The sequence below is a fragment of the Narcine bancroftii genome, chromosome 3 (assembly GCF_036971445.1).
Source record: "Narcine bancroftii isolate sNarBan1 chromosome 3, sNarBan1.hap1, whole genome shotgun sequence".
NCBI classification, from domain to species: domain Eukaryota; kingdom Metazoa; phylum Chordata; class Chondrichthyes; order Torpediniformes; family Narcinidae; genus Narcine; species Narcine bancroftii.
The window spans coordinates 174,902,914-174,928,734 of record NC_091471.1 but is presented as its reverse complement, the minus strand read 5'-3'; the positions used below and the strand labels follow the sequence as shown (position 1 = coordinate 174,928,734).

General features: G+C 41.4%; 1 protein-coding gene across 8 annotated transcripts in view; it reads right to left on the bottom strand.

Annotated features, from left to right (window-relative positions):
- Positions 1–25,821, bottom strand: part of hook3 (hook microtubule-tethering protein 3) — a 149,358-nt gene that overhangs the window by 50,317 nt on the left and 73,220 nt on the right. For all 8 annotated transcript variants that reach the window (XM_069925886.1, XM_069925887.1, XM_069925885.1 and 5 more), the window contains exons 9-14: positions 15,945–16,108; positions 14,876–15,016; positions 14,513–14,714; positions 878–988; positions 476–560; positions 286–355 (exon numbers count right to left, since the gene is read on the bottom strand). In XM_069925886.1, coding sequence (XP_069781987.1) covers positions 286–355; positions 476–560; positions 878–988; positions 14,513–14,714; positions 14,876–15,016; positions 15,945–16,108 — 773 coding nt within the window. The remainder of the gene's footprint in view (positions 1–285; positions 356–475; positions 561–877; positions 989–14,512; positions 14,715–14,875; positions 15,017–15,944; positions 16,109–25,821) is intronic.

The following is a 25,821-nucleotide window of genomic DNA, read 5'->3' as shown; positions in this document are numbered from 1 at the left end:
TGCTCTGCAAACCATCAACCTCATGTTTACTGATCTTGAAATTGAAGTATTCCACAATCCACAGTTGCAAGGTGTCAAAATGGAACTTAAATAATTTGGAAAAGGTTAATTTCAGAATATTTATCTCATTAAAGTTACTGAGATGCTACGAGAACCATTGAAACAGCACAACAAAATAAATAATGGATATTAAACATCCTGAAAGGCAGAACAAGTTTAATCACATTGTTTGCCTTTGAAATAGATTATATTCACAACTGGAAAAAAATACATTTTTTAACTTACTTGATCTCAGGAGTTATTATCTCTGCTGCTAAACTATCTGAAGCCTCTTGACTATTCATTGGAGTAAGTCCTTTGGGAAATATTAAAATAACCAGTGTTATGTTATCTGGATTCAATTATTAGTACTAAAAATATGAGGAATTTAGCAAACAATACAAAGCAAAATTCAAGAAAAACTTTTATTACAGACCGGTAGTGAGTTGGCCTTGATGTACTTGAACACAATGCAATTCTTCAATTGTCTCTTTTAAGGAATCTCTTTCTGTTCGTAACCTCTAGAAATATTTGAGTTTCGGAAATATTACAGAAACATCATTTGGATTCAGAATGTTACAAAACTTTGCAATAGTACGACATTTAAAGTGCATTCCATTTCCCCAGCCTTTACATTTTTGGAAATAGGGTAAACATTTTGTAAAGTAATTTTCAGAATTTTTTTTACTGTAATTCTGTAAATAAACTGAATAAAAATAATTGCAACACAAATGTGAAGCTCAGAAATAAGGTGCGATGGTTTGTTAAAATAGGATTTTGTTTCAAATAAAATTCAAAGGGCAGAATTTGTTATATAAATCTGAAACAAGAAACTTACATCTTTTTCTTTCTGAAGAGTATCCACTTTTTCTTTCAATCTTTTATACTCAAACTCCAATTTGTCTGCCTTTTTTGACTCCTCAGACAACCTGCTTTGAAGCTCTACAACCTACGTTAATAAAAATTGTTGAATTTAGAAATGTAATTATTGTCACTGTCCATCCTATCAACATTCCACATTTACTGCAAAATTGACACAGCATCTTTAATATTTTGCTTGTTCTACAAACATTTAGTCAGATTAAGTCAAAACTTTGCACCTTCAACATCTAATGCAAAATCACAAAGCAGCAGTAGATTAGCGTAATATCATTAACATGGTCATTAGTAAGATGATGAGATGTGAAAAATAGTTTATCCCTCCATTTTACAAATGGTTTCCTGCTTTGAAAAATGTTCATGGTATTATTTGAAATAAAACCACATCAATGAAAGAGTTCATTGTGATTTTTCGAGTTGTTGAATTTTGAATATCCAACTGCACCTCTTTGCATCTGGTATTAAAAAGAATCAAGAAACTAAAGTGGTATATAATGTTTATTAAATTGAATCGCATTCATCATTCCATCAGTAGTTATTCAAGAAAGGAAGAAAATGTAAAGAAGCAACTTGTCACAGAAAATGGGAAATGCTTGGGTTTCAAAACATTGAATAAAATGCCATTTTAAATTCAGTATAGGCAAAAAAAAGTTAAACTATCTTTGAATATTACAACTGTTAGAAAAAATTCTGACTTGAAGGAAATGAGATGAAATTTTTTTAGCATTGGTAAAGGGTGTGCTTTGTTCCAGGATTATGCCCTTAATTGAACTGAAGGACAGTAGAAGAAAAATATCATAAACTGGAAAAGGGAAACTGCAGAAAAGAAATCTAACATACAAACATAAGGTTCCCTGTGACCTTAGGATTCAAGATCCTTTATTGTGATTCTACACAAAATTATTTTTCCTTTTTCTGTCCAATAAAGGCACTCAAAGAGGCACCACTATCAAGACAAGAAAGAGAAGCAAAACAGAGTCCCTTTGGAGATATCAGGTGTCTGTGGTTCCCACCACCACTTCGGATGCCATCACTCCCATAATCTCTAATGTCGCACAGCCTCCTGGCCAATCCACTGGTGTATCCGAGCTCAAGGCATCCAAGTCAGCCTCCTTGGCCCTGATTCTGAATCCCATTGTAATTAGGATGATGTCAGTGCCAAAGGCCCCTTGGGAGCCCTGCTGGCCATTGGCACCCTCACAAATCCTGATTTCCATAAGATCCAGCAGCCCGGTGCAAATCTTTTGGCTGTCAAGTTCCATGATGGTTCACTGCGCCTGTCTCCTGCTAACCCTACCTTGTAGGTTCCTTGCCCAAGTTTATCCTTCCAGTGTGATAGTGGCAGATTGGGGGTAGGGTCTATTCTTGTATTGTCCAGTGCCAGTCTGTATCTCTCGTGGTCTGAGATGCCGAGCCTGGGCATCATCTTCAGCAAAGACCTCAATGGGTTGACACTAAAAAAAGTACCACTAGCTCTATTCTACAGGCAGTTTAAACCTGGATGGAGACATCAGTCAGGAGAACCAGGCAGTGGCACCATGAGGAGGAACATTGAAAGATATGTGTCTGCTACCCTGCTCCTCCTAGGTCTAGTACAGCAGCAATGCTGCCATTAAAATGGCCAAAGTAACAATACCATCTTTATTCCAACTCTTTGGCATATTCTCACTTTCTTGGTCTCTTACATTTTGCCACAAGAGAACATCAAAGTGTTTAATCAGCTGCATTTACTCCTGTCATAGAACAGAGAACATTTTAGCACAATATAAGTCTTCCAGCTCTATATATGGTACAGATACGGACATATAAACCTACTCAACAAACTAAACCTTCCCTACCTCATACCCATAACCTTCCATTTTTCAGGCATCTATGTGCATGTCTTAAGAGTCTTTTACAATGTCCCTATTGTACCAGCCTCCACCACCACCTCGATAATGCATTCCAGGCAGCCACTACTCTCTGTGTAAAAAAAACAACTTATCTGTGATGTCTCCCCTAAACTTCCTCCCCTCACCTTGTATAGATATCCTCTGGTGTTTGCTACACTCATACTGGGAAAAAGGTGCTCACTGTCCACCCTATCTACACCTCACATAATCTTGTAGACCTCTATTCAAGATTCAAGTTTCCTTTATTGTCATGTAATATTAGAGAACATGTAGCGTGCCCTCCATAATGTTTGGGACAAAGCCATTAAGAAGAAAGAGCATATTGGTGAGCTCAGTAATCACAAAGGATCTGGTATTCCCAGGAAGATTCCCTCTGCTGATGAAGGAAAATCCTCAAACAGATCTGACAGATCAGAAACGCTCTTCAGGAGACAGGTGTGGATATAACAATGACAAGTCTTCATGAAAAGAAATACAGAGGCTACATTGCAAGGTGCAAACCACTAGTTAACCATAGAAAGGTTGGCCATATTGCAGTTTGTCAAGAAGTATTTAAAAGAGCCTGCATAATTTTGGAAAAAAGGTCTTGTGGACAGATGAGACCAAAATTAACCTGCATCAGAGTGATGGCAAGAGCAAAGTATGGAGGTGTAAAGGAACTGCTCAAGATCCAAAGCACGATTTGCATCTTGCAGTGTAGCCTCTGTATTTCTGTTCGTGAAGTCTGCTGCGGAAAAAAAAATGACTAAGTCATTAGTCATCGACATACCTCACCTGTCTCTGGAAGAGTGTTTCCCATCTGTCGGCCATGCATTTGGGGATTTTTCTTCATGAAAATGAGAATTCTTCTGTCATCAGCAATGGAGGTCTTCCTTCGCTTTCAAGTCTCTGCAATTACTGAGCTCACCAGTACACTCTTTTTTCTTAATGATATTCCAAACAGTTGATTTTGATAATCCTAAGGTTTGGGTGAAGTCTCTTATGGTTTTATTCTTGTTTTACAGCCTCATAATGGCTTCATTGACTTTTATTGGCGCATCCCTGGTCCTCATATTGAAAAATGGCAACTACAGACGCCAAAGGTGATCAAAAGCTTAGAAGCAAGCCTAGCTCTCTTATACCTGCACCAATGAAGCAATTAAACATACCTGAGTAACCATAAACTCCTATGAAGCCAAATGTCCCAAACATTATGGTGCCCTGAAATGAGGGGACTATGTATAAAAAGTGCTATATGCTGAAACAAGAATGTATACAAGTAACCTTGAATCAAATCTGGAATGCATACTTTAATTACAAATTTAAAATTGTGGAGCATGGGCAAATAAAGGAAAAAAGTTGTCTTTGTCCCAAACATTATGGAGGGTACTGAAATAATACATGAAATTGCCATATTCCTGCCATAAGGCACACAAAGAGTCACCATTAGCATTGCCCCTTAACAGCAAGATAAAAAGAGAAGCAAAAGAACATTCCTTAAGTGAGTGTTTGTGGATTTGCCTGCAGTGCTCCCACAGCATCTGCAGCCACAAGGCTCCAGTTCAATCCATTGGCAAACCCAAGCTCCCGATCCAAATCCCTCTCATCTTTCTTTGCTCCAAAGAGAAAAGCCCTAGCTCTGTTAGCCTTGCATTGTAAGACATGTTCTCCAATTTAGGCAACATTCTAGTAAATCTCCTTTGGACCCTATCCATAGCTTTCACATCCTTTCTGTAATGAGGCAATCAGAACTGAATACAATGTTCAAAGTGTGGTCTAACCAGAGTTTTATACAGCTGCAATATTACCTCATGATTCTTGAACTTAATCCTACAACTAATGAAGGACATCATATCATAAGCTTTCTTATCTACCTTGTCAACCTGTGTAGCAACCTTGAGAGATCTATGGATTTGGACAAGGTCCCCCTTCTTTCACACTGTTAAGAATCCTGCCATCAACCACATACTCCGCCTTCAAGATTGACCTTCCAAAGTGCATCACTTCACACTCAACCGGATTGAATGCCATCTGACACTTCTCCACCCACTCTGCATCCTATGACAATCACCTACACTAATCACAACACTCCAACCTTTGTATCATCTCCAAACTTACTAACCCACCTTTCCACTTCTTCAAAGTCGTTAAATATTATGTAGCCAACACTATCTACATTATCAAACACCTTTAACACCAATCTTCCGTTAACCCTATGTCATTGTCCCCCAATTCCCATCAGGTTCTGCCAATGACTTACACACAAGGGATATTTACAGTATCCAATTAAACAACGAACCCACACCTTGAGGAAACTGATGCAGTCACAGTGAGAACATGCAAAACTCCACATTAATAGCACTGATGATCAGCACTGAGATACAAGGCAATAATGCCCCCTGCTTTTTTTCTTCTTAGAATGCTATCTAATTTTGACTGAAATACTATCACCAAGCTCAATTCAACAAATATGCCCTCTCAGGAATTTCCATGATTGAGAGTAGCAGGAATGTCAACCAGGAACGTTACCAGTTGCACATTTTCTTCCAAATATGCACCGTTGTGGTGGCGCACATACTGGATGGTCAGGCAAACTGGCGCCATATGTTACGCGCGCATCAGCGGAGTAGCCGCATCAAAGATGGCACCACGTGATTCGTCTTTTCCAACAAAGGCTTGGACCCGCATGTGTGTGGGCAGCACATTTGCTTCACGATGATGTGGTTTCCGGCGTAAGGGGTGGGAGGGAGCTTTGAAGGCCTTGAAACGGCAGCGCACTAGACTAAATAAACCTCATGAGCCCGTCGACTGTTGGCCTCATTTGTTCATTTAGTTAGCTCGTATGCTACATTGGTGACCCTGATGGGACCAAATGCTTTTGGACTCCTTAGCATGGACACTGCAGCAGTGAGCGCCATAGTGCTTAGACTACCTACTCTCTGCACACTCCCCCCAACATGGTTCGAATAGGCGGGGGCACAGTTCCAGATAAAACAGATCACTTCAGACTCCACCAAATACTTCCATGTTGTCAGCTCTTTGGACCAAGAAACCACAGCCAGCATAGACGACCCACCGGAGGAAGGTAAATACAACGCTCTGAAATCGTTACTCATCATCATGTATGGGCTCTCCAGATGCGAGAGGGCAGCCAGGTTCATGCGCCTGGATGGCCTAGGGGACAGAATGCCATCTGCCCTCATGGATGAAATGCTAATACTGGCAGAGGGTCACAAACCATGCCTCATATTCAAGCAGGCCTTTTTAGAACTGCTGCTTGATGACATTCAGCTGTTGCTGGCTGATGCAGACTTTAGTGACCCCAGAAAGGTTGCAGCCAAAGCAAACATTCTCTGGCGCACGAGTCCACCGTCAGTCAACTGAGCCATGCACAAGCGGAGCTGCAAACCAAACTCCACCCGCCCAAAAATCAACAACGCCTCCGGAAACCGACCAAAGTCGCAGACAGCAAATGGTGTTACTTCCACCAAAGGTGAGGGCCAGACGCCCATAAATGCCAGCAGCGCTGCGCATTTCCGGGAAATGCCACAGCCAGCTGCTGCTGATGGCTTCAGCAGCCGACCACCTAAACAGCCTCCTCCATGTCAGTGACAAAGTCTGGGGCCGCAGGTTTCTCATCGACACAGGCACGGAAATCAGCGTAATCCTGCCAAAGGTGCTCAAGACCCGCACAAGACCCCGCAGCCCCACCCTCTGAGTGGCCAACAACAGCTCGATAAAGACTTTTGGGAAAAGACGAGTAGTGGTGTGTTTAGGAGACAAGACTTTCAACAGGGATTTCATACTCGTATCAGTGGGAAAACCATTCCTGGGTGCAGACTTCTTAAGGACACTCAGCCTGCTCGTTGACCTGAAGGCCAAACGGTTAGTGCACGCCAAAACCTTTCACACCTTCCCTCTCAGAGAAGCCGGAATGCCAGGCCCCCATCAAGCATCAGTCGTGTCCTCCACCAATGAATTAAGCTGCATTTTGGCTGAGTTCTCGACAATCCTCAAGCCTCAATTCATATCTACTATGCTGAAGCTTGGCGTCCAATACCATATAACCACCCAGGGGCCACTCCTCCATGCACCTGCCTGATGGCTACCTCCAGATAAGCTGCACCTGGCAAAAGAAGAGTTCAAGTGCATGGAGGAACTGGGCATCGTCCGTAGATCCAATAGCCCCTGTGCCTCACTGTTTCACATGGTCCTGAAGGCCACTGGCGGTTGACGGCCATGCGGGGACTACAGATGCCTCGACAATGCCACCACACCAGATCGTTACCCTGTACCCACATCCAAGATTTCACCGCCAACTTACACAGTGTCCGAATCTTCTCCAAAGTCGACCAGGTGCGCGTTTACCACCAGATCTTTGTATACCCGATGATGTCAAGAAGACAGCCATAATTACTCCTTTTGGTCTCTTCTAATTTCTGCGCATGTCCTTCAGCCTCAAAAATGCAGCACAAACATTCCAGCACATCATGGACATGGTTGATAGGGATTTGGATTTTCTGTTCATCTATCATCCTCATCACCAGCAAAAATCGGCAGGAACACGTTTTCCACCTGCGCCAGCTGTACTCCCGCTTCAGCAAGTTCGGCCTCACTGCTGACTCGGCAAAGTGCCTGTTTGGATTGGAGGTCATTGACTTCCTGGGCCATAGGATCACCAGGGATGGCGCAGCACCTCTACCAACTAAAGTTGAAGCCATTCGTTAATTCACCAGGCCTAACCCATTCTTCTTCACAAAGGCTGCAACAAAAAAGGACCTAGCAGGGGATGACGAAGCTGCAACGGCTTTCCAACAAATCAAAGATGCCCTTGCCAATGCCACATTGCTTGTACTTCCAACGACAGATGTCCCCACTGCCTTAACTGTCGACGCTTCAAGCACCACAATTGGAGGAGTACAGCTCAGCTGACACTTAGGACCACCAGAGCTGAAATACAGTACTTTCGATAGGGAGCTGCTAGCACTTTACCTCGCAGTGCGGCATTTCTGATACTTCCTGGAGGGGAGGCCATTCACGGTCTTCACAGACCATAAACCTTTAACTTACGCATTTTCAAAAGTTTCAGAACCCTGGTCAGCCTATCAGCAACACCATCTTGCCTACATCTCCGAGTTCATAACGAACATCCAGCCCCTCTCAGAGAGGGGTAAAGTAGTGGTGAATGCTCTTTCCAGGCCTGCGCTTCAAACATTGTCACCAGGCCTTAACTACTCTGAGCTTGCACAGGCTCAACAGGCAGATGCCGAGACTCGCGCTTTCCACACCACCATCACCAGCTTACAACTGCAGTGGAGGAAGAGGGCATTCAACTCAATTCATGGTCTTTCCCACCCTTCCATCAAGATCACCGTCCGCATGGATTCCTCTCATTTCATATGGCATGGCTTGCGAAAACAGGTCAGTGAATGGGTTCGGACATGCACGGACTGTCAGACAGCCGAGCTCCACAGGCACACTAAGGCACCCATCCAGCAATATGGGCAATTCCAGCAATATGGGCAAGTTAGCCCATATACACGTTGACATCATGGGTCCCTTACCAGTCTTTTCTCCTCACCATCGTTGACCGGTTTACCAGATGGCTGGAGCTGGACCCCATCACCAAAACCACAACCGACTGCTGTGCCCGAGCCCTGCTGTCCACGTGCATATCCCTTTTTGGCATTCTAGTGCATTTAACCACTTAGCCTTAACTATTCCCGGTGAGTTCCTGCCAGCCACAGCAACCAAGAACCTGAAAATACCACAGTGCTTCAACGACTCCAAGAAAGACTGCGCAACCTTGCACCAAAGCCACTGGCCCACCATGGAGAGCCCCTCCTCCATACCAAAAGATTTAAAAGGTTAAGTTTGCGCTCGTCCACAGGGGTACGCACCGCTCACCCCTCCAACGACATTATGAGGGCCCTTATAAGGTAAGCCACAACAACGGCTCTACTTTCACTTTGGAACTTTTCACCATTGACCGACGGAAACCGGCATACCTGGCCAGTTTCACTCCAGTCAGTTAAGTGCAGGGATAGACCTCCTAAACTGAGGACTTTACTGACTTTGAAGAATACAGACAGTACCGCCGGTTCTGGGTGGGCGGGTAGTGTGACGGCGCATATACTTCATGGTCGGGCGAACCAGCTCTCTATGTTACGCACACGTCAGCGGAGCAGCTGCATCAAAGATGGCGCCATGCAGTTCATCTTTTCTGACCGGCTCGGGCCCACATATGTGCGGGCAGCTCGTTTGCATCACGACGATGCTGTTTCTGGCATAAGGGGTGGGAGTTTTGAAGGCCTTAAAACAGCAGCTGCACTAAATAAACCTCATGAGTGCTCATGGTTGGTGAACTGCTGGCCCAATTTGTTCATTTAGTTAGCTCGCTTGCTACACAATCCTGAATTTGATATGCATTGCCATTGCAGAATAGTTATATTTCTAGAATTATGTACAATTTTGTTTTGGAAAAACTATCCTGACTTTGCCAAGATTTCATATATTCTTCATGTTCTAATCTGTTTCAATCTATGAAATTCATTGCCACAAATGGCTGTATAGGGCCAAGTCAATATGTCCAAATGCGTGGGTGACAGATGGGAAACACCACTCTTCAGGAGGCTGGTGAATGACAAGTGTCTTATTTTTTTTTCCGTACAAGACAGAGGCTACATTGCAAGATTCACACCCTGGCAAAGGTGGTATACTTTGGATCTTGATAGGTTTTTGATTCATAAGGGTGTCAAAAGTCACAAGGTAAAGACAGGAGAATGAAGTTGATAGGAAAATTACATCCAAATACATCACCCATGATTCAAATTCTAGACTAGACTTGATGGGCCAAATGGCCTAATTCTGCAACTATGGGCATACTATGTACTAACTTGGAATAAATTTCCACAAATCATGCAAGAGAGAGAGACAAAACAACATTATTTAGTTGTAAGAAAAATGCTGGAATTATCCTCAACAATATGATAGTTCAAAGCAATGATATGACTAATCAGCGTGATTTATTGAAGGCTAAACCATGCTGGTTAGATTTTTGAAGAAGTAATTAACAGGATGAATAACAGTGAACTCATTAATTTAGTATATTTTTGGATTTTCAGAAATCTCACACCTCCAAGTTCACTAGTTGCAGGCAATTCTTATACTGTGCACAAAATTTAACATTTATGAAGTTCATCAGGCTTTGGTGTTTGAAAGGTAAATGGTTACCACTCAGGAAGGTTCTTGTCGGTTTTCAGAGAGAGATTTGTTGCTCGTTGGACACCCACTACTGATTTCTTCTGATCAGCCACGTCAGGGTTTTCCAGATGATAACCTATTTCTTTCAGGTCACTACAAAGTTCCTTTTTGTTTCCCTTATTTCAAGTGAAACATTATACAGCCAGCCATCTCCTCTTGTATGGTCCACAAGGGATATGACCAGGCTGAACTAAGAACTCACAGCCCGTCTTCAAAATGGGATTTTTCCGCAAGCTTGTCAGCTTGTCATGTTCCAATCCCAGCTGCTGAACTGTAGAACTGAGTTCTCTCATTCTCTCTCACTCAGAGAAAACCACATGACCCTCTCAGAACAGCCAACTGCACTCAGACAGACTGCGGCACCGGACCTAATCTTCTGAGTTTGTTTATCTGATGATTTCCAAAACAATAATCCATTACTCCATAACATGTCCAATTAACACCTACTTGTGAAGTCCTTATAGGCATTCTTCAAACTTTATGCAAAGGTTCTCAGAGCCTGAACTGTCTGGCTTGAGCAGAGCTCCAGCATTTTAAATGAGATTTGTTTTGAAGTGTTTGTATGTGACCTACACTAAAAAACCTGCCACAATTTATCTCCCAAAAACATATCTATATACAATATAAACTATATCATAATGTCACAGATAAAATAAAAACTGTGGTTTGGGGGTAATATAGATAAAGAATGTATATAAATAATTGTTTAAAGGATGAAAAAAATATAGGAAGCAGAAGCTCCTTTTTAGGTTGGCAACTCAGTTACGAGTGGGCTCCCAACCATCCTCCTGGCCAACGTATGATCTTTGGAAAACAAACTCGATGAACTCCAAGCCAGATTACAACATCAGAGAGACATCAGGGAGTGCTGTGTGATGTGCTTCACAGAAACGTGGTTAAACAAGGACATTACAGCCCAAGGTGGCGCACCAATGCGATGGTTATGTCCGAGTCCTGCTTCCCCAACTGGAACAGCTGGCGATTACCATATTTGAAAGCATAGAAGATCCACTTTTCCCCCCCAAAATAACTGGCTCAAAAGTATCTTTTATGTGAAGTTGAAATTAGGGTGATAATGGCAAGTAATGCCAACAGTGATCGTCACTAGTATCACTGCCATCTATCGTTGGGGACTGGTGGCGGGGTATGGGGAAGGGGGAGAGGGAAGTGGGATCAGTGTGGGGGTTCATGGCAGGCTGTTGGGAGACAGCCCACTGTTGGTCCCCGCTGCTATGTACCAGAACCAGCAGCAACAGGAATCCACTAAGACAATGGTATCTTCAAAACAATAATTTTTATTAATAACTATTAATAATATAGCACTTCTTACTTAACTCTAAACCTCACTATGCACAAGTGTGTGTGTGTGTGTGTGTGTGTGTGTGTGTGTACAGTTTAGGCACAATTGTAAAAAGAATTAATATTAATTTTAAAAGTTCAGTCAGTTTTGTGTTGAAACTCAGAAATTGTTGCTCAAAAGTAATTATAGAGTAGATATGACCTCAGACTTCTCAAAACTCATGAAATTCTTGTGGAGCTGTATTCAGAGAATTATTTATTCATACAAATGATTTACCTCTCTTGCACGGAGGTTTCCGAACTTACGTTTTCTTCCACGATGATTTCACAAAGTCAGGTACGAGTCGGACTAAGGAACCATCACAACGGTTATGATCCAGAAACAACAATGATCTTGCTTTCTTTTACCCAGAATTGGACAGTCATAAGTGGCTATTTAAAATGCCTCTGCAGCACTGCCCTCTCTCTTTCTCTCGACCAAGAGAAGTAGCAAAGTGGCCATCCTTTCTGAAGCCACTGCAATTCTGTGTTCTTCCCTTGACAAGGAGAACACAAGCAGTTCTTTCCTCACAGAATGTCACTGCATTTTTGACCCCAGAGGTTTCTTGGTGCAATATTAAAATGCAGCTTTTCGAAATCACATGACCTGACCTCATGGCTGTCTTTGAAGTTTCTTCAACCCACTTCAAAAGTATGAATCATGAGCAAAGGACTCCAGCCTGTCAGGGCAGGTCATGCCAAGCAAGAACTTGATTGTTTCAACAGATGCTGCCTCTCAGCAAATACTATCGCCTTAGCTTCAATGAAGAATCACTTCAGTTTTTTGGGCCGTTTACATAGCTTTCAGCCAACAATGGAATAACAGACATTTCGACTTTCAAAATGATTTCTGTGTGTAAGGGTCTGTTGTGTCTGTGTCCCTGTCCACCCACAAAAGCCTTTTTACTAAGAAATATATATAATAAAGTTTAATAAAACAATTCCATCACACCTGCACTGGTCCTGCTGCCCCGCTCCACCACCCCCCCCGAAAGCCTGCCACCAGTCCCCACACTGATCCCACAGCCCCACTCCACCCCAAACAGCCTGCCACCAGTCCCCACACTGATCCCACAGCCCCACTCCACCCCCGACAGCCTGCCACCAGTCCCCACACTGATCCCACAGCCCCACTCCCCCCTCGACACTGAGTGAGCCACGCAGAGACAACGATCACTGTCAGTGTTACCCACCATTAAATACTTATCTGTAAATGCACTAAAAAAAAATTTCTTAATATTCTTTGTCAAAATGGGGGGGGGGGGCGATCTTAAATGCCTTATATGCCATAAAAAACAGTAATTTCCGCCCATTCCACCTGCTGAGGGAGCTCACCGCCATCATCCTGGTCACAGTGTAGATTTTGTCATAGGCTAACATCAGGCTGCCACTAGAGGGACTGAGCATTGTGAGGAGCAGCCACAAGACAACACATCCTGATCATTGGAGGGAACTTCAATCAGGCCAACCTGAAGGAGATCTAATGAATTACCACAACACTCACATCCGAGACCAAAGGAGCCAGCATATTTGACCATTGCTACACCACCAAGAAGTATGTTACCTAACCATACCGGGACTGCACTTCAGCAAGTCTGATCACCTGGCTGTACTTTTACTCTCTGCATACAAGCTGAGACTGAGGATCACATTACCAACAGTAAAGACTGCGAAGGTATGGTGGAGGGAGGAGGAGGAGCATCTGCAGGACTGCATTAAATCAGTGGACTGGACCATATGCAAGAACTCATCCTTAGACTTGAATTAATATGCAACATGAGTCACCGAATTCATTAAGACCTGTGTGGATGAGTGTGTGCCCACATGTTCCCCAACCAGAAGCCTTGGATGAATTAGAGGATTCGCAACCTGGTGATGGCGAGATCAAGGGTGTTCAAGGCCGGGCATCCGGATCTCTACAAAAAGTCAGCCTCAACCTGCTCTCTCTGCAACAAAGTGGCAATTCCAGAGGAAACTAGAGACAGAGGAAGATACATGCCAGTTATGGCAGGGAATGCAGACCATTACAACCTACAAACTGAGGGCGAACACCATAGATAGCTGTGATGCGTCATTACCCGATGAGTTGAACCTTCAATGCCCAATTTAAGAAGGACAACCCAACTGTACCTATGAAAATCCCTGCCATATCCCTGAGGCAGATATGAGATCATCATTCAAGAGGGTGATCCCTAGCAAGACATAAGGCCCTGATGGCACACCTGGCAGGTTACTCAACATCTGTTCCAACCAACTAGCTAGAGTATTCATGCACATTTTCAATATCTCATTGCTCCAATTAGAAGTTTCCATCTGCTTCAAAAAGGCTCTTCTGGAGCCCAAGAGGAGTGTGAGGTGCCTTAACGACTATCGCCCAGTAGTACTAACATCTACTGTGATGAAATGCTTTGAAAGGCTGGTCATGGCCAGAATGAACATGCAGCTAAGCAAAGGACTGGACTCACTGCAATTTGCATAGCGTCACAATCATTCCACAGCAGACACAATATCATTGGCTCTCCACTCAGCTCTGGAGCACCTCGAAAACAGCAACTCATACATACTCTTCATTGACTACAGCTCAGCCTTCAACACCATTATTTCCTCACTGCTGTTCAACAAGCTCCAGCTAAGATGTGGAAGTTCAGTTGTTGAACATAAGGAGATCTTGTAGCGGTCTGCTACCCGGGAGGCCACCCTACACACAAAATGGCAGACAAACACGGCGATCTCACAAAGCCCGCGTGGGCTAATGGCCTTTCTTCCTGACCAACAGGCCACATGACGGGAAACAGAGAACATTGGTGGGCATGCTGTCCAATCAGCGGCCGGCACGCCGGTGACATTACGTCCGCCGACAACAGTGGGAAAACTGGGTCCAGAGGCGGGAAGCTGGGCCTATATCAGCAAGGGCAGGAGAGCAATAAAAGCAGTCTTGACTACAGTCACATCGAGTGTGTGTTGTTCTTCCACTCTCTGGTGTAGCGCTGGCTACAATCTGATAATCGAGTGGCAAAGTAGACAAGGGACCTTCTGCCAACATCTTACTGAATGACAATGCAGGTTTAGGAAACTATTTCCGCTTCTAATTTATATTTTCAACATTCTTAGTAGCTTCATACCTGTCTCTTGTATGTTTCCAGTTGTGCTCGTGCAGCATTTGCTTTTCGTAGCTCCTCCTCTAGACTGACTGTATTCTGCATGTATATAGTATTCTTTTCTTCAAGGAGCTTCACCTGCCGACGCAAGTCACCCAGATCCTCCAGTTTCTTTTTATACGACTCCACCATGCCCTCCAATTTACCCACTTTATCAGAAGAATGCCTGGAAGGAAGTGCTTTCATTTATACATAAATTGATGGAAATTTTTACTGAATGTAACTGAATAGATAAGGAATGTTAGGAAGGAAAGAGAATGGATCATTGGAGGGAACTTCAATCAGGCCAACCTGATTGTAAAAAATAAATGTAAAAAGTGAGATTACCTAAGGACATCCATTTCATCCTTTAAAGATTGGGCTTCCTCTGCAAGGCTTGTAAGCTCTTCATTTTGCTGTCGTAGTTCTAGAAGTTCTTTCTCAAGTTCCTCACATCGAATCCGGTAATCATCTTTTGCTGCTTCTAGTCTGAAATAATCATATAAATTGAATGTTAAATTTCAAATTCTTCAGGTAATCTAAAATACTGCAACAAAATAGCCCTACTACAAATGATTAGTTAAAAGGCTTTATTTTCATTAATAATAAAAATTTTAACCACCAACAAAAATATTCCTTTAATCAGAAATTCTATGTTTATTAACATAAATGCCATCAAGGTTGAAGAGTGGGAGACTTCTGCTGCGCAGCAACAGAACAAGACATGGAACCTACTTAAGTCTTTCCTCCAGATAATATGGTGAATACGTTTTTACCTGGTAATTACTGTATAGTTAACCTCAAACTGGCCACACCCCATAGTGTTAAGAGTATGGGTTTGGAGTACAATTCTGGAGCCACCTGTTAGAAAAAAATTATCAACCTCACATCAGGGATAGGGAAGCTACGGAGAAGATAGTGAGAGGATTTATATGTATTTTGAAGGACATAGTCAGATTAGGGACAGTCAACATGGCTTTGTGAGGAGCAGGTCACATCTTACATATTTAATTGAAGTTTTATAAGCAGGTCACAAAGGTGGTAATGAGGGTAGGGCAGTGGATGTTATTTACATGTCAAACATTTAACATGGTATGCTGATTCAAACAATGCTGATGGACGAGATCCACAAAGAATTCATAGTTTCAGAATTGGCTTGCCAATGGAAGACAAAGGGTGGAAGGATGTTATTTTGGCTGGAGGTCCAGTGGTATTCTGCAAGGATTAGTATTGGGACCCCTATTGAAGTTTGAGGTCAGCTGCATGTATATTTCACCTTCAATGCATTCCTAATTTCTGTGCTGTGATGCACAGATTTACAAGACTCGAGCACATTGAGCATGGTTTGCAGCTATTTGGTAATTCTCTAGAAACTGACTAGCTAGGTTTCAGATTAACTGAATTTTTTAATGTGTACCTAAAAGTCTCTTCCTGAAGTTGTTCCAATTGGGTTTGTAGTTGGAGGTGTCTACGTCCTGCTGGGCTGTTGGGATCTTCAATAGAATCAGATTGATTGAGTCGCTCCATAAGGGTTTGATTTTCTACTAATAAACTACCTTTTTCTTCTTGTAGAGCTGTAACCTGTATAAAGTAACAGAAATAATAATCATGGTTGCTCTTTTGATATGGAAATCCAATATATTTGCATGACATAAATTATTATTAAAGAATACAAAAGCAATTTCACAGAAAAAATGGCCCAAGATTCTAGCAGTGCAATATGACAAAAATATAAATATTAAAATGCTCTAACATCTTGGTTTGAGAATATGATTTAAAGGACTGCCTTAATGGGGGAAAGGTGGAGAGATTGAGCAATGTGAATGGTCAGGGAAATATTCCAGTTTGGAGTTTGTGCCTGAAGTTACACTAACCAATTTTCTGTCAATGCTACGCAAGTATTTTAATATAAATGATGTCAATACCCCCATTATATTTTTAACTGGCCATACTAGACAGAAACCCTCAGTAGCAAATTCGAGTTTAGACTGAGACTCACTCTCAACTGAAATGTTCTTTTAAAATGTTGGTTTGAGTTTGCTTGCTCTATAAAACTCTACCTGACTCACCAGCGTCAGTTACCCAAAATGTATTAGTGGAGACATTTTTCTGAAAAGTTAAGAGAAGTTGAATGTTTTTATCCTTCATTCCTTTTGAAGGCTCAAGTTTTTAAAAAAATTTGATTTCAATGTTTCATTAGGCCAACCTGAAATAATCTCACAGCCCATCCAAATCATACTTGACCTACCAGCCCTCTTCAGCTTTTTAATTTTCTCTTCCTGTTTTCTCTTTCAACCACTATTTTCATGTCAAGACAAGAACTTACCTTATTGAAAACTACGATCTCTCATAACCGGTAGAATTGCATTCTGGTAAAGGCTTTTGAAGACCATACAATTATCATCTCAGGATAAATTAGATGTTTTGCTAGAACCATTCATATGTTGTGGGGTTGCATGCTTTAGTGTTCAGCCATCAATGTGTACCATACATTTTGGAAACATTTAAGTTATAAACTAGTTACAGATGAGTATATATATCTATATAGATATATATAGATATATCTATATATATAGATATATATTTATAATTACTAAGTACATGCCACTCTCTAGACACTTGCTCAGTCCAGTTCCATGCATTATCAAATGAAAGAATTTCAGGAAAGTGTTAGCCACCCATTTTTGCTTTATTCTCCCTAATTTCAACTTTGCATGATGTCAACATAACCCTAATTCCAGATTCTTGTACCTCTTTTACTCTGCCATTTATGGCTATGCCTTATGCTCAGTCCTAAACTCTGGAGTGAACTTCCCAAAATTCTCTCTTTTATAAAAATGCATGCTAAAAATCCTAATTGGTGCCCACTTTTATCTGATTATGTTCCTGTGAAGTGCATAAAGATACTTCACCACCTTAAAAACACTACGTAAATGAAGGTTATTGGCCATTTCATTTTCCCATCTTTCCTTGTGAACCTAGCAGTTTTTCTGTGACATCATGCTTGTTTCATTAAGATTTTCAAAATCATGTTAGTGATACAAAATATTTTTTGTTTGCCTCGATGCAGATTTTGCATTTCTAAATGTGATGCTGCACCTACACCTCATCTCATATCTCCATAAGCCACTAAATTTTCAAGCCATGTTATTTATTGTTCTCATTATATTAACAGACTGCCCATCGGGAACATTAAAGTCAGATGCAATGTTCCCATTACATGGGAAAGAAAATGTTTGACCAACAGGCTCTGTAAAACAAGATAGCTCAAATGAAACAGGTCAATGAGCAGGGAATGGAAGCTTACCAAATCTTTTCCTGCCCCTTCCTCATAATTTTCTATTGTTATCTGATATATTTTTAATAATTCCCCACAACACAGTTCAGTGTTTTATTTGCAAGTAAAATAGAGACACGATATGTCTTCATCAGAACATTTTGAAGAAATGTTCAGTTTGTTGGTGCAAGTATCAGAAAGGGGTAATTTGCAGTTTTTTTCAAGATCCCTTCATGAGAGTCTGTTCTTCCTATTCAAATACAAGAGCAAATAAAAATTGTACTGTAAACTATTTGATACTCTACATTTTTGATGAGTCATCGGATATCTTTCAAGCATCTCAATGCTAATTTCTGACTGAATATGCTTCCATAAAACATTTTGCTGCTTTATTATGTCAGAGTTGCTTCATGTATACAAGTTTACTTCTTTCTCAATTACATTAACATGACAAACCTCACATTAGCCATTGTGTTATAAACTTCAACACCCAATATACTTTAGTTTCAACTATAAAATTACTTTTCCACCGTTCTTGTGAATTAGAATGAGGTTCCAAAAAAATTATGCTGTAATTGTAGATTTGGATGATAAACCAGTGTATGGAAAGCATAAAGAAAACAAAGATCTAAAATGCCATGCTGTGGAATTCTGGGGTTTCAATATTTATCCTTTCTTGGGCTGGAGAAGATCTAGGAGGAAGCTAAAAGTATTTTAGAAGAGTGATTTGGTTAATGTCAGACAAGAGTTCTTGAAGCATAGGTATTTTTCTGACCCTTCAAAGAATTTATGACCTCCCTTCTGCCAAAAATAGATATTTCCTGTTCTCGTGAAATAGCCAGCACCCAAAGTTTCATAATGTTGAACATCCCAAGCCTTGATTTTTGCTTTCTCTTCTGTAGTCTGACTTCTCAAACACTTCTGTCAAATTCCTCCCATTTTCAATGGTTAGATTTCTCAGTCCCAATCTATTTCTCCATCCAGTTTACATTGGCTAACATTCAAGCCCCCATCCATTGGCTGCCAGTGACAATCTCAAAGGTCTTTAGGTGAGCCTCTTGGAACTTAAACCCTTCAAACAAACAACAGCTTGTCGTCTTGACTTGCTGTTAGGCAAGCAAAAAAATAATAAAACCCTAATGTTAAATCTGTCAGGGTCACTGTAAATCCCAGATTCTCCCAGATTTATTCTGTACTCCTTCGGTCTTGAAATATCAGGGCTTATTGTTCGATGCAGCTGATTTTTTTGAGCTACCGCCATTGTTAAATGCCACAACCAATAACTTTTCAGAAAGATAAAATTCAAACACAACTGGCATCCAAAGCATTATTAGTTAGCAATCTCATAAGGTTGGTATTAATACATTGCTTCAGCTGCATGCTACATTTTGAAAATATAAAGAATAGATTTACCCTTTCTTCTAGCTCAATGCACTCTAATCTCAGCCTAGTAATCACATTTCGAGAAAGACATTCCTTCAAAGCAAGGCAATTTTTTATATCAAACAGGAGATAGAAAAGAGGAAAATGAGCAATAGAAGTAAAACCATACATGATAGACAATTTAAATTTATACACACATCATGGTAATAGGCCATTTCAGCCCACGAGTCTGTGCCGCCCAATTTACATCCAATTAACCTGCAACCCCCGGGGATTTTCAAATCATGAGAGGAAACCAGAGCCCCCGGGAAAACCCACATAGACATGGACAGAAGATCAAAACTCCTTACAGAGAGCGTGTGATTTGAACCTCGGTACCCAATCACAGGTGCTGTAAAGGTGTTGTGCTAACTACTACGCCAAAAGTGCCACCAAAGGCAAAGCATCCACACCTTGCTGAAACTAAAATTAGATTTATGTGAAAGCTCCCTTTGTTTTATGCACTTCAACTACAAAGCATCATTGTATCTGCATTTGTGCTGTTTAAAGGAGAAATAAAAGAATGAAGCTTAATTTATGTCAGGTAATCTTCCATTTTAGACCAATTCTCATAGATTTGCTGGTCTTTATTAGGATCTATAATCAAGACAGTTAATTTAAAAAAGTATCAAATAGGTGTGGTTTACCTTGCAATGATATTAAAAGTAATGTTGAGAAATATTTTACAAAGCAGCATGGAACTACATTACATTACATGTGAAAAGTGGATTTTAATAAACTACATGGAATCTTTGGAATACAATTGAAGATCATAACCAGACTCAACATAATTTGACTAAAATGCTTTCATTTATTTTTCAATATTTTAAAAACCTATCATAATAGTTTCCTATATGATCATTTAGCGGCATACACATGTATTTTCCTGCATAAAAATTGAACTGTTAACACTTCAAATAATTCTATTGGTTTTCTCAAGCAAGAACGTCTCTTTTAAACACCGAGGTTGCATCTAACTATTTCAGCATCATCAAGATATTTAATTATTTTCAACATTTTCCACACTGGAAAGTCAACTGCAGTAATAATTACTCAGGCTGGCAGCAACTTTTCATGAACTGTCCTCTAATGTATGTACTGTGGAATTTCATCCTGCATTTCTTTGATACTGCTCTATAAAGTCTTTGCATTGAGTGTACACAGTAACATGAGAAATAGAAGCAGGAGTAGCCCATCTGGCCCATCAAACCTGTTCTGCCACTTAATAGGTGATGACTATTAAGGCAGTGGATTCAGCTCCCCTTACCGAGGAAATAAAAAATTTCAAACAAATAAGACTGGGCGGATGAAGAGGAGCCCTGAGACTTCATTGGACATGTGCAGGTTTGCCCCGCTGATTGCGCAATGCCCCTCAATGCGTGTGCATTCTTTTCACCATCACCATTTGTGTGAAGATGAGTCAGGTTGTCAGTGCACACTTGTACGGAGATGACTTGGGTTGTCAGTGCGTGGAAGGTGCACCAAGGGCCTAACTGGGACACTTGGATTGAGGTTACTCAAGTTGTCAGTGCAACAAAGGTGTGCCGAGGGCCTGACTCGAACACTGATGTGGAGGCGAGCCAGGTGGCGCCGAGGACCCGACTGGGACGCTGGTGTGGAGGCAAGTCCAGTTGCGCTGAGGGCTTGACCGGGACACTTGTGTGGCGGTGACTCGGGTTGTCAGCGTTATGTAGGTGTGCCAAGGGCTTGACTGGGACACTGGCATGGAGGCAAGTTGGGTTCCACTGAGGTTCTGACCACGACACTGGCATGGAGGCGAGTTGGGTTGTGCCAAGGGCCTGACCGGGACACTGGCATGGAGGAGAGTTGGGTGGAGTGGAGGAGAGTCAGTCTGTGCAGAGGGCCTGGTCGGGATAGAGGCGTGGAGGAGAATTGGTTTGCCCAGAGGGCTTGAGGTGAGTCGGGTTGCACCGAGGGTCTGACCACTACACCAAGATGAAGAGCTAGTCAATGCCACTCACTGCTGGGGGCAACTCTTCCAAAGTGTCTCCCTTTCCCTGCCTAGCAAAAGTCTTTATTTTTATTAGTATTAGGTCTATTAGTAAGGCTTTACCTGTAAACTTGGGGGAGGGGATTCATTATGACGGCACCACTGTTAGCATAGTGGCTAACACAACAATGTTACAGCGCCAGTGACCGGGGTTCAAATTTAAATTTTATGTTATGGAATTACTTGATTAAAGTTAACTTTACATAATTAAAGACTACAATACTGATTTTCTTTTCCAAATTACTTCACATTTTGCATTATTTTGGTCTTTTACATGGTGTATTCTCAATGCAGGTGGATTAGTTAGGCATTGGAAGAGTGAGTCTCAGTCAAACTGAAAATTCAGATTCCGTCATCCCTTTATTGTGGATTTTGCTGTACATCTTTTTTCTCGTACAGAGACCACAACTGTACACAGTATTCCAGGTGCAGCCTCACTGGTGATCTGTGCAATTGCTTCAGAACTTCAGTGTTCTTAAATAATTCAATCACTCTAGCAATGAAGGCCAACATTTCATTTGCCTTCTTGATTACCCTTTACATCTGCAAATCAATCTTCTGCAATCCATGCACAAGCAATTCCAAGTTCCTCTACATGACAGCATTCTGCAAACTTTCCCCATTTAAATAATAATCTGATCTATTTTTCCTTTAAAAGTGGATGATTTCACATTTACTAACATTGCACTCATATCTATATTTCTTGGACTCCTCTGCACAATTTGCTTTTTCTCTCAACTTAAGTGATATCAGCCAACATAGATATGCTACACCAGATCCACTTCCAGCACCGACCCTTTGGCACTCTGTTCACTGCTGATTTCCATCCAGAGATATACCCACTTATTTTCAATTCCCTGCTTCTATTGGTTAACTAATTCTCTATCCACATTAAAACTTTACTCCTCAACTTCATGCATCCTTATCTTTTATAATATATTTTATGTGGCACCTTATCAAACACCTTCTGGAAATCCAAGTACCCCCACATTATCTATCTGTTCCTCTCTATCCATTGCATTTGTTATAGCTTCAAAAGGACTCCAATAAATTTGTCAAACATGATCTTCTCCAATTCAAAAGAAATTAATGAGACTTTTAGGCAATTTTATGAAAATCTATAGAAAACAGAATTGGCAGGGGGGCCAGATAAAAATCAATGAGCTCCTGTCAAAATTGGAACTATCAAATTTAAACCTTGAAGAGCAGGGTTAGATCTTCCTCTCACAGAGGAAGAAATAGAAAATAGACCAACAAATCTCCAGGGAGGGTGGGTTCCTGCCTGAGTTCTACAAGGAATTTAAGGATTTATTTTTATGGAGGTGGTAGACAAGGCAATTAAGACCCATACCCTCCCAGAATCCTTTTCGACAGCAATTATTACAGTAATTCTCAAAAAAGGCAGGGATCCACTGAAGCCATCCTCTTACAAACCAATTTCATTATTAAATATGGATTATAAAATACTTGTCAAAGCCCTGGCGAAAAGATTGGCAAAACATTTGCCAAAATTAATAAACAAGGATCAACTGGGCTTTGTGCAAAAAAGACAAATTAGGCTGCTGAGTATAATGCATCCGTCACAGCCAAGGGATGAAAGAAGTGTAGCTGTAGCCCTGGATGCATAGAAGGCATTTGACAAACTGGAGTGGGACTTCTTGTCAAGGTGCTGTAAAAATTGAGGCTAGGGACAACTTTTATAAACTGGATAAGGGCATTTACCACACGTCAAAGGCTAAAGTTGTGACCAATGGGCAAATTTCTTCAGCCCTCCCACTGTCAAGATCTAGTAGTCAAGGGTATCCATTATCTCCAGCTCTATTCATACTAGCTATGAAGCCATTGGCTGAGGCCAATCACCAGGATCCAGACATCGAGGGATTTAGGGTAGGCCAGCAGGAACACAAAATCAATCTATATACTGATGATGTGCTGAAATATCTGACAGACCCAGTAAACTCACTGGCCAGGCTGCACTCTACTCTGGAAGACTATGAAGATGTCTCTGAGTATAAGATTAATTGTGATAAGTGCAAAGTCATGCCACTTACTAAAGGGGAATTATAGTCAATGTCAAGAGATTAGACATACGAAGTGGCCACAAAACAGGATTAAATATCTAGGAGTTAGGGTGGACAATAAACTAAATAATTTATAAAAGCTAAATTATACCCCCTTGCTCAGGAGAATCGAGGAGGACTTAAATAGGTGGATGACCCTGCCTATCTCACTGGTAGGCAGGGTCAACTGTGTTAAAATGAATGTGTTGCCGAGGTTTTAGTACCTCTTCCAGACTCTGTCCAAGGTGATGCCCTGGGCATTTTGCATACATTCACATGTTAAAAGCTTTTGTGGAATGGCAAGGTAGCCAGAGTTTCTATAGAAAAACTAACCTGGGACTTTAGTTTACCAGACTTTCAGAAATATTATTGAGCAGCTCAGTCAAAGTATATTGCCTCACTATTTGAGGGGGGATGGTGTACCATCTTGGGCACAAATGGGTCTGCACACGGTGGGTGAAAAGGTAGCAGGAAACTTTATTTATAAGTGGGGTACTAAATTATTATCTAGCAAAAAAGACAGCCCATATTAAAACATATAATTTCTATATGTAACAAAATTAGCCAATACATAGGGTCTAAAGTGGGGCTGTCCTCAAAAACACCCTGACTCCGAATAGATTAGGCACATTGATGGTGGACAACAAGATCCTGCACACCTGGTTCCAAAAGGGGGAAACTAATGTAATTTTAGCAACTCAAAAATAAATATGACTTGTCAAATAAGACATTCCTATGCTACTTTCAGATCTTTCTTGAGGGACAAATTAGGTCCATCCATGACCTTACTGATGTGCAGTAACATAGAAACCCTGAAATGAAAGGGGAAAACATGGAAGATCATCTCGGCGATGTATTTCTTAATCCAAGCGGAAGGCCCCAAACTGGGCCTTCACAAATCAAGGCAAAACTGGGAGTCAGACTTAGGAACAACGATTGATGAGCGGTGCTGGAACAACATGACTGCGATTATTAATGCGCAGTATAACGTTCTCGATGAGCTATATTTTACCTTGCAGAAATTTCAGACCAATGCTTCAGATGTGGCATTGCAACAAGAACCTTTGTGCACACAACCTGGATGTGTACCAAGGTGAGAACCCTCTGGGTGGAACTCGGCAAAGCCCGAGAGAAAAAAAAATCATAGGTAAAGAATTCCCACAGGACTCAGAGCTGCTCCCATTGAGAAATATGATGGACATAAGAAGCTGTCCAAATTCCAAATCCAATTTGTAATTATTGCATTGGCAGTGGCCAGGAAGTCCATAGCGGTTACCTGAAAATCTGACTCTCATTTGAGCATTGTGTGCTAGAATACGGAAATGCAAAGCTGTGTTCTCCTGGAGAAAATTACTTATAACTTAAGGAAAAAAATATTATTTATCTAAAATTTTGGCAACCATACTTAAATTTCATAGGAGCACAGTTAAAGTGTGGATCTGTGTATCTTGCCACCTGGCCTTCCCCGTCTATCCTTCTACTGAGGGAGGGGCGGGGGGGGGTGGTCTATCAGGGTGTAACAAATCCCTGTTGTGTTCTCTACCTTTGTTGTGGGTGCCTTGAATATTGTGCGCAATTGTGGTTTGTTGAATGAGGGGAGGAGTGGGAGGGGGGAAAATGGCTTGGATTCAACAGTGAATTATGTATATAATGGATAACTGTAATATGTGATTGATTACAGGAAATTGTTTGTTTTCAATTTGAAAATCAATAATAAAATATTCAAACATGATCTTCTCTTCCTAAATCCATGATCCATCTGCCTGATGAAACAAGTTATATCCGGAGGTCTCGCTGTTTTTTTCCTTAATCATATAACCATTCACAGTACGGAAATAAGCCATATTGGCCCTTCTAGTCCGCACCGATTTACGTGAAGCTCCACTAGTTCCACTCCCTGCCCATAACTCTCCAACCCCCTCACATCAGAATTGACCCTGCCACAACTACCTCTTCCAGAAGATCATTCCACTCAGCCACTACTCTCTGAGTGAAGAAGCATCCTCTTATATTACTCCTAAAGTTTTGCCCCCTAACCCTTAACTTATGACCCCTTGATCCAATCTCCCCTACCCTCAGGGGAAAGAGCTTATTCACAACTACTTTATCTATTCCCTTCATAATTTTAAATACCTCCATTAAATCCCCTCTCAACCTTCCATGCTCCAATGAATAAAGTCCCAGTCTACTCAATCTTTCTCCATATTCTAGATACTGCAATCCAGGCAACATTTCGGTAAACCTTCTCTGCACCCTCTCCTACCTTATTTATATCCTTCCTAAAATTTGGAGACCAGAACTGCACACAATACTCCAAATTTGGCCTCACCGTAGCCTTAAACAGTCTCAACATCAGCTTCCAGCTCCTATATTCAATGCTATGATTTATAAAGGCTAGCATACCAAAAGCCTTCTTCACCACCCTATCTACATGGGAATCCACCTTCAAGGAATGCTGAACCATTATTCCAAGATCCCTCTGTTCCTCAGCATTCCTCAATGCCCTCCCCAACACTGCATATGT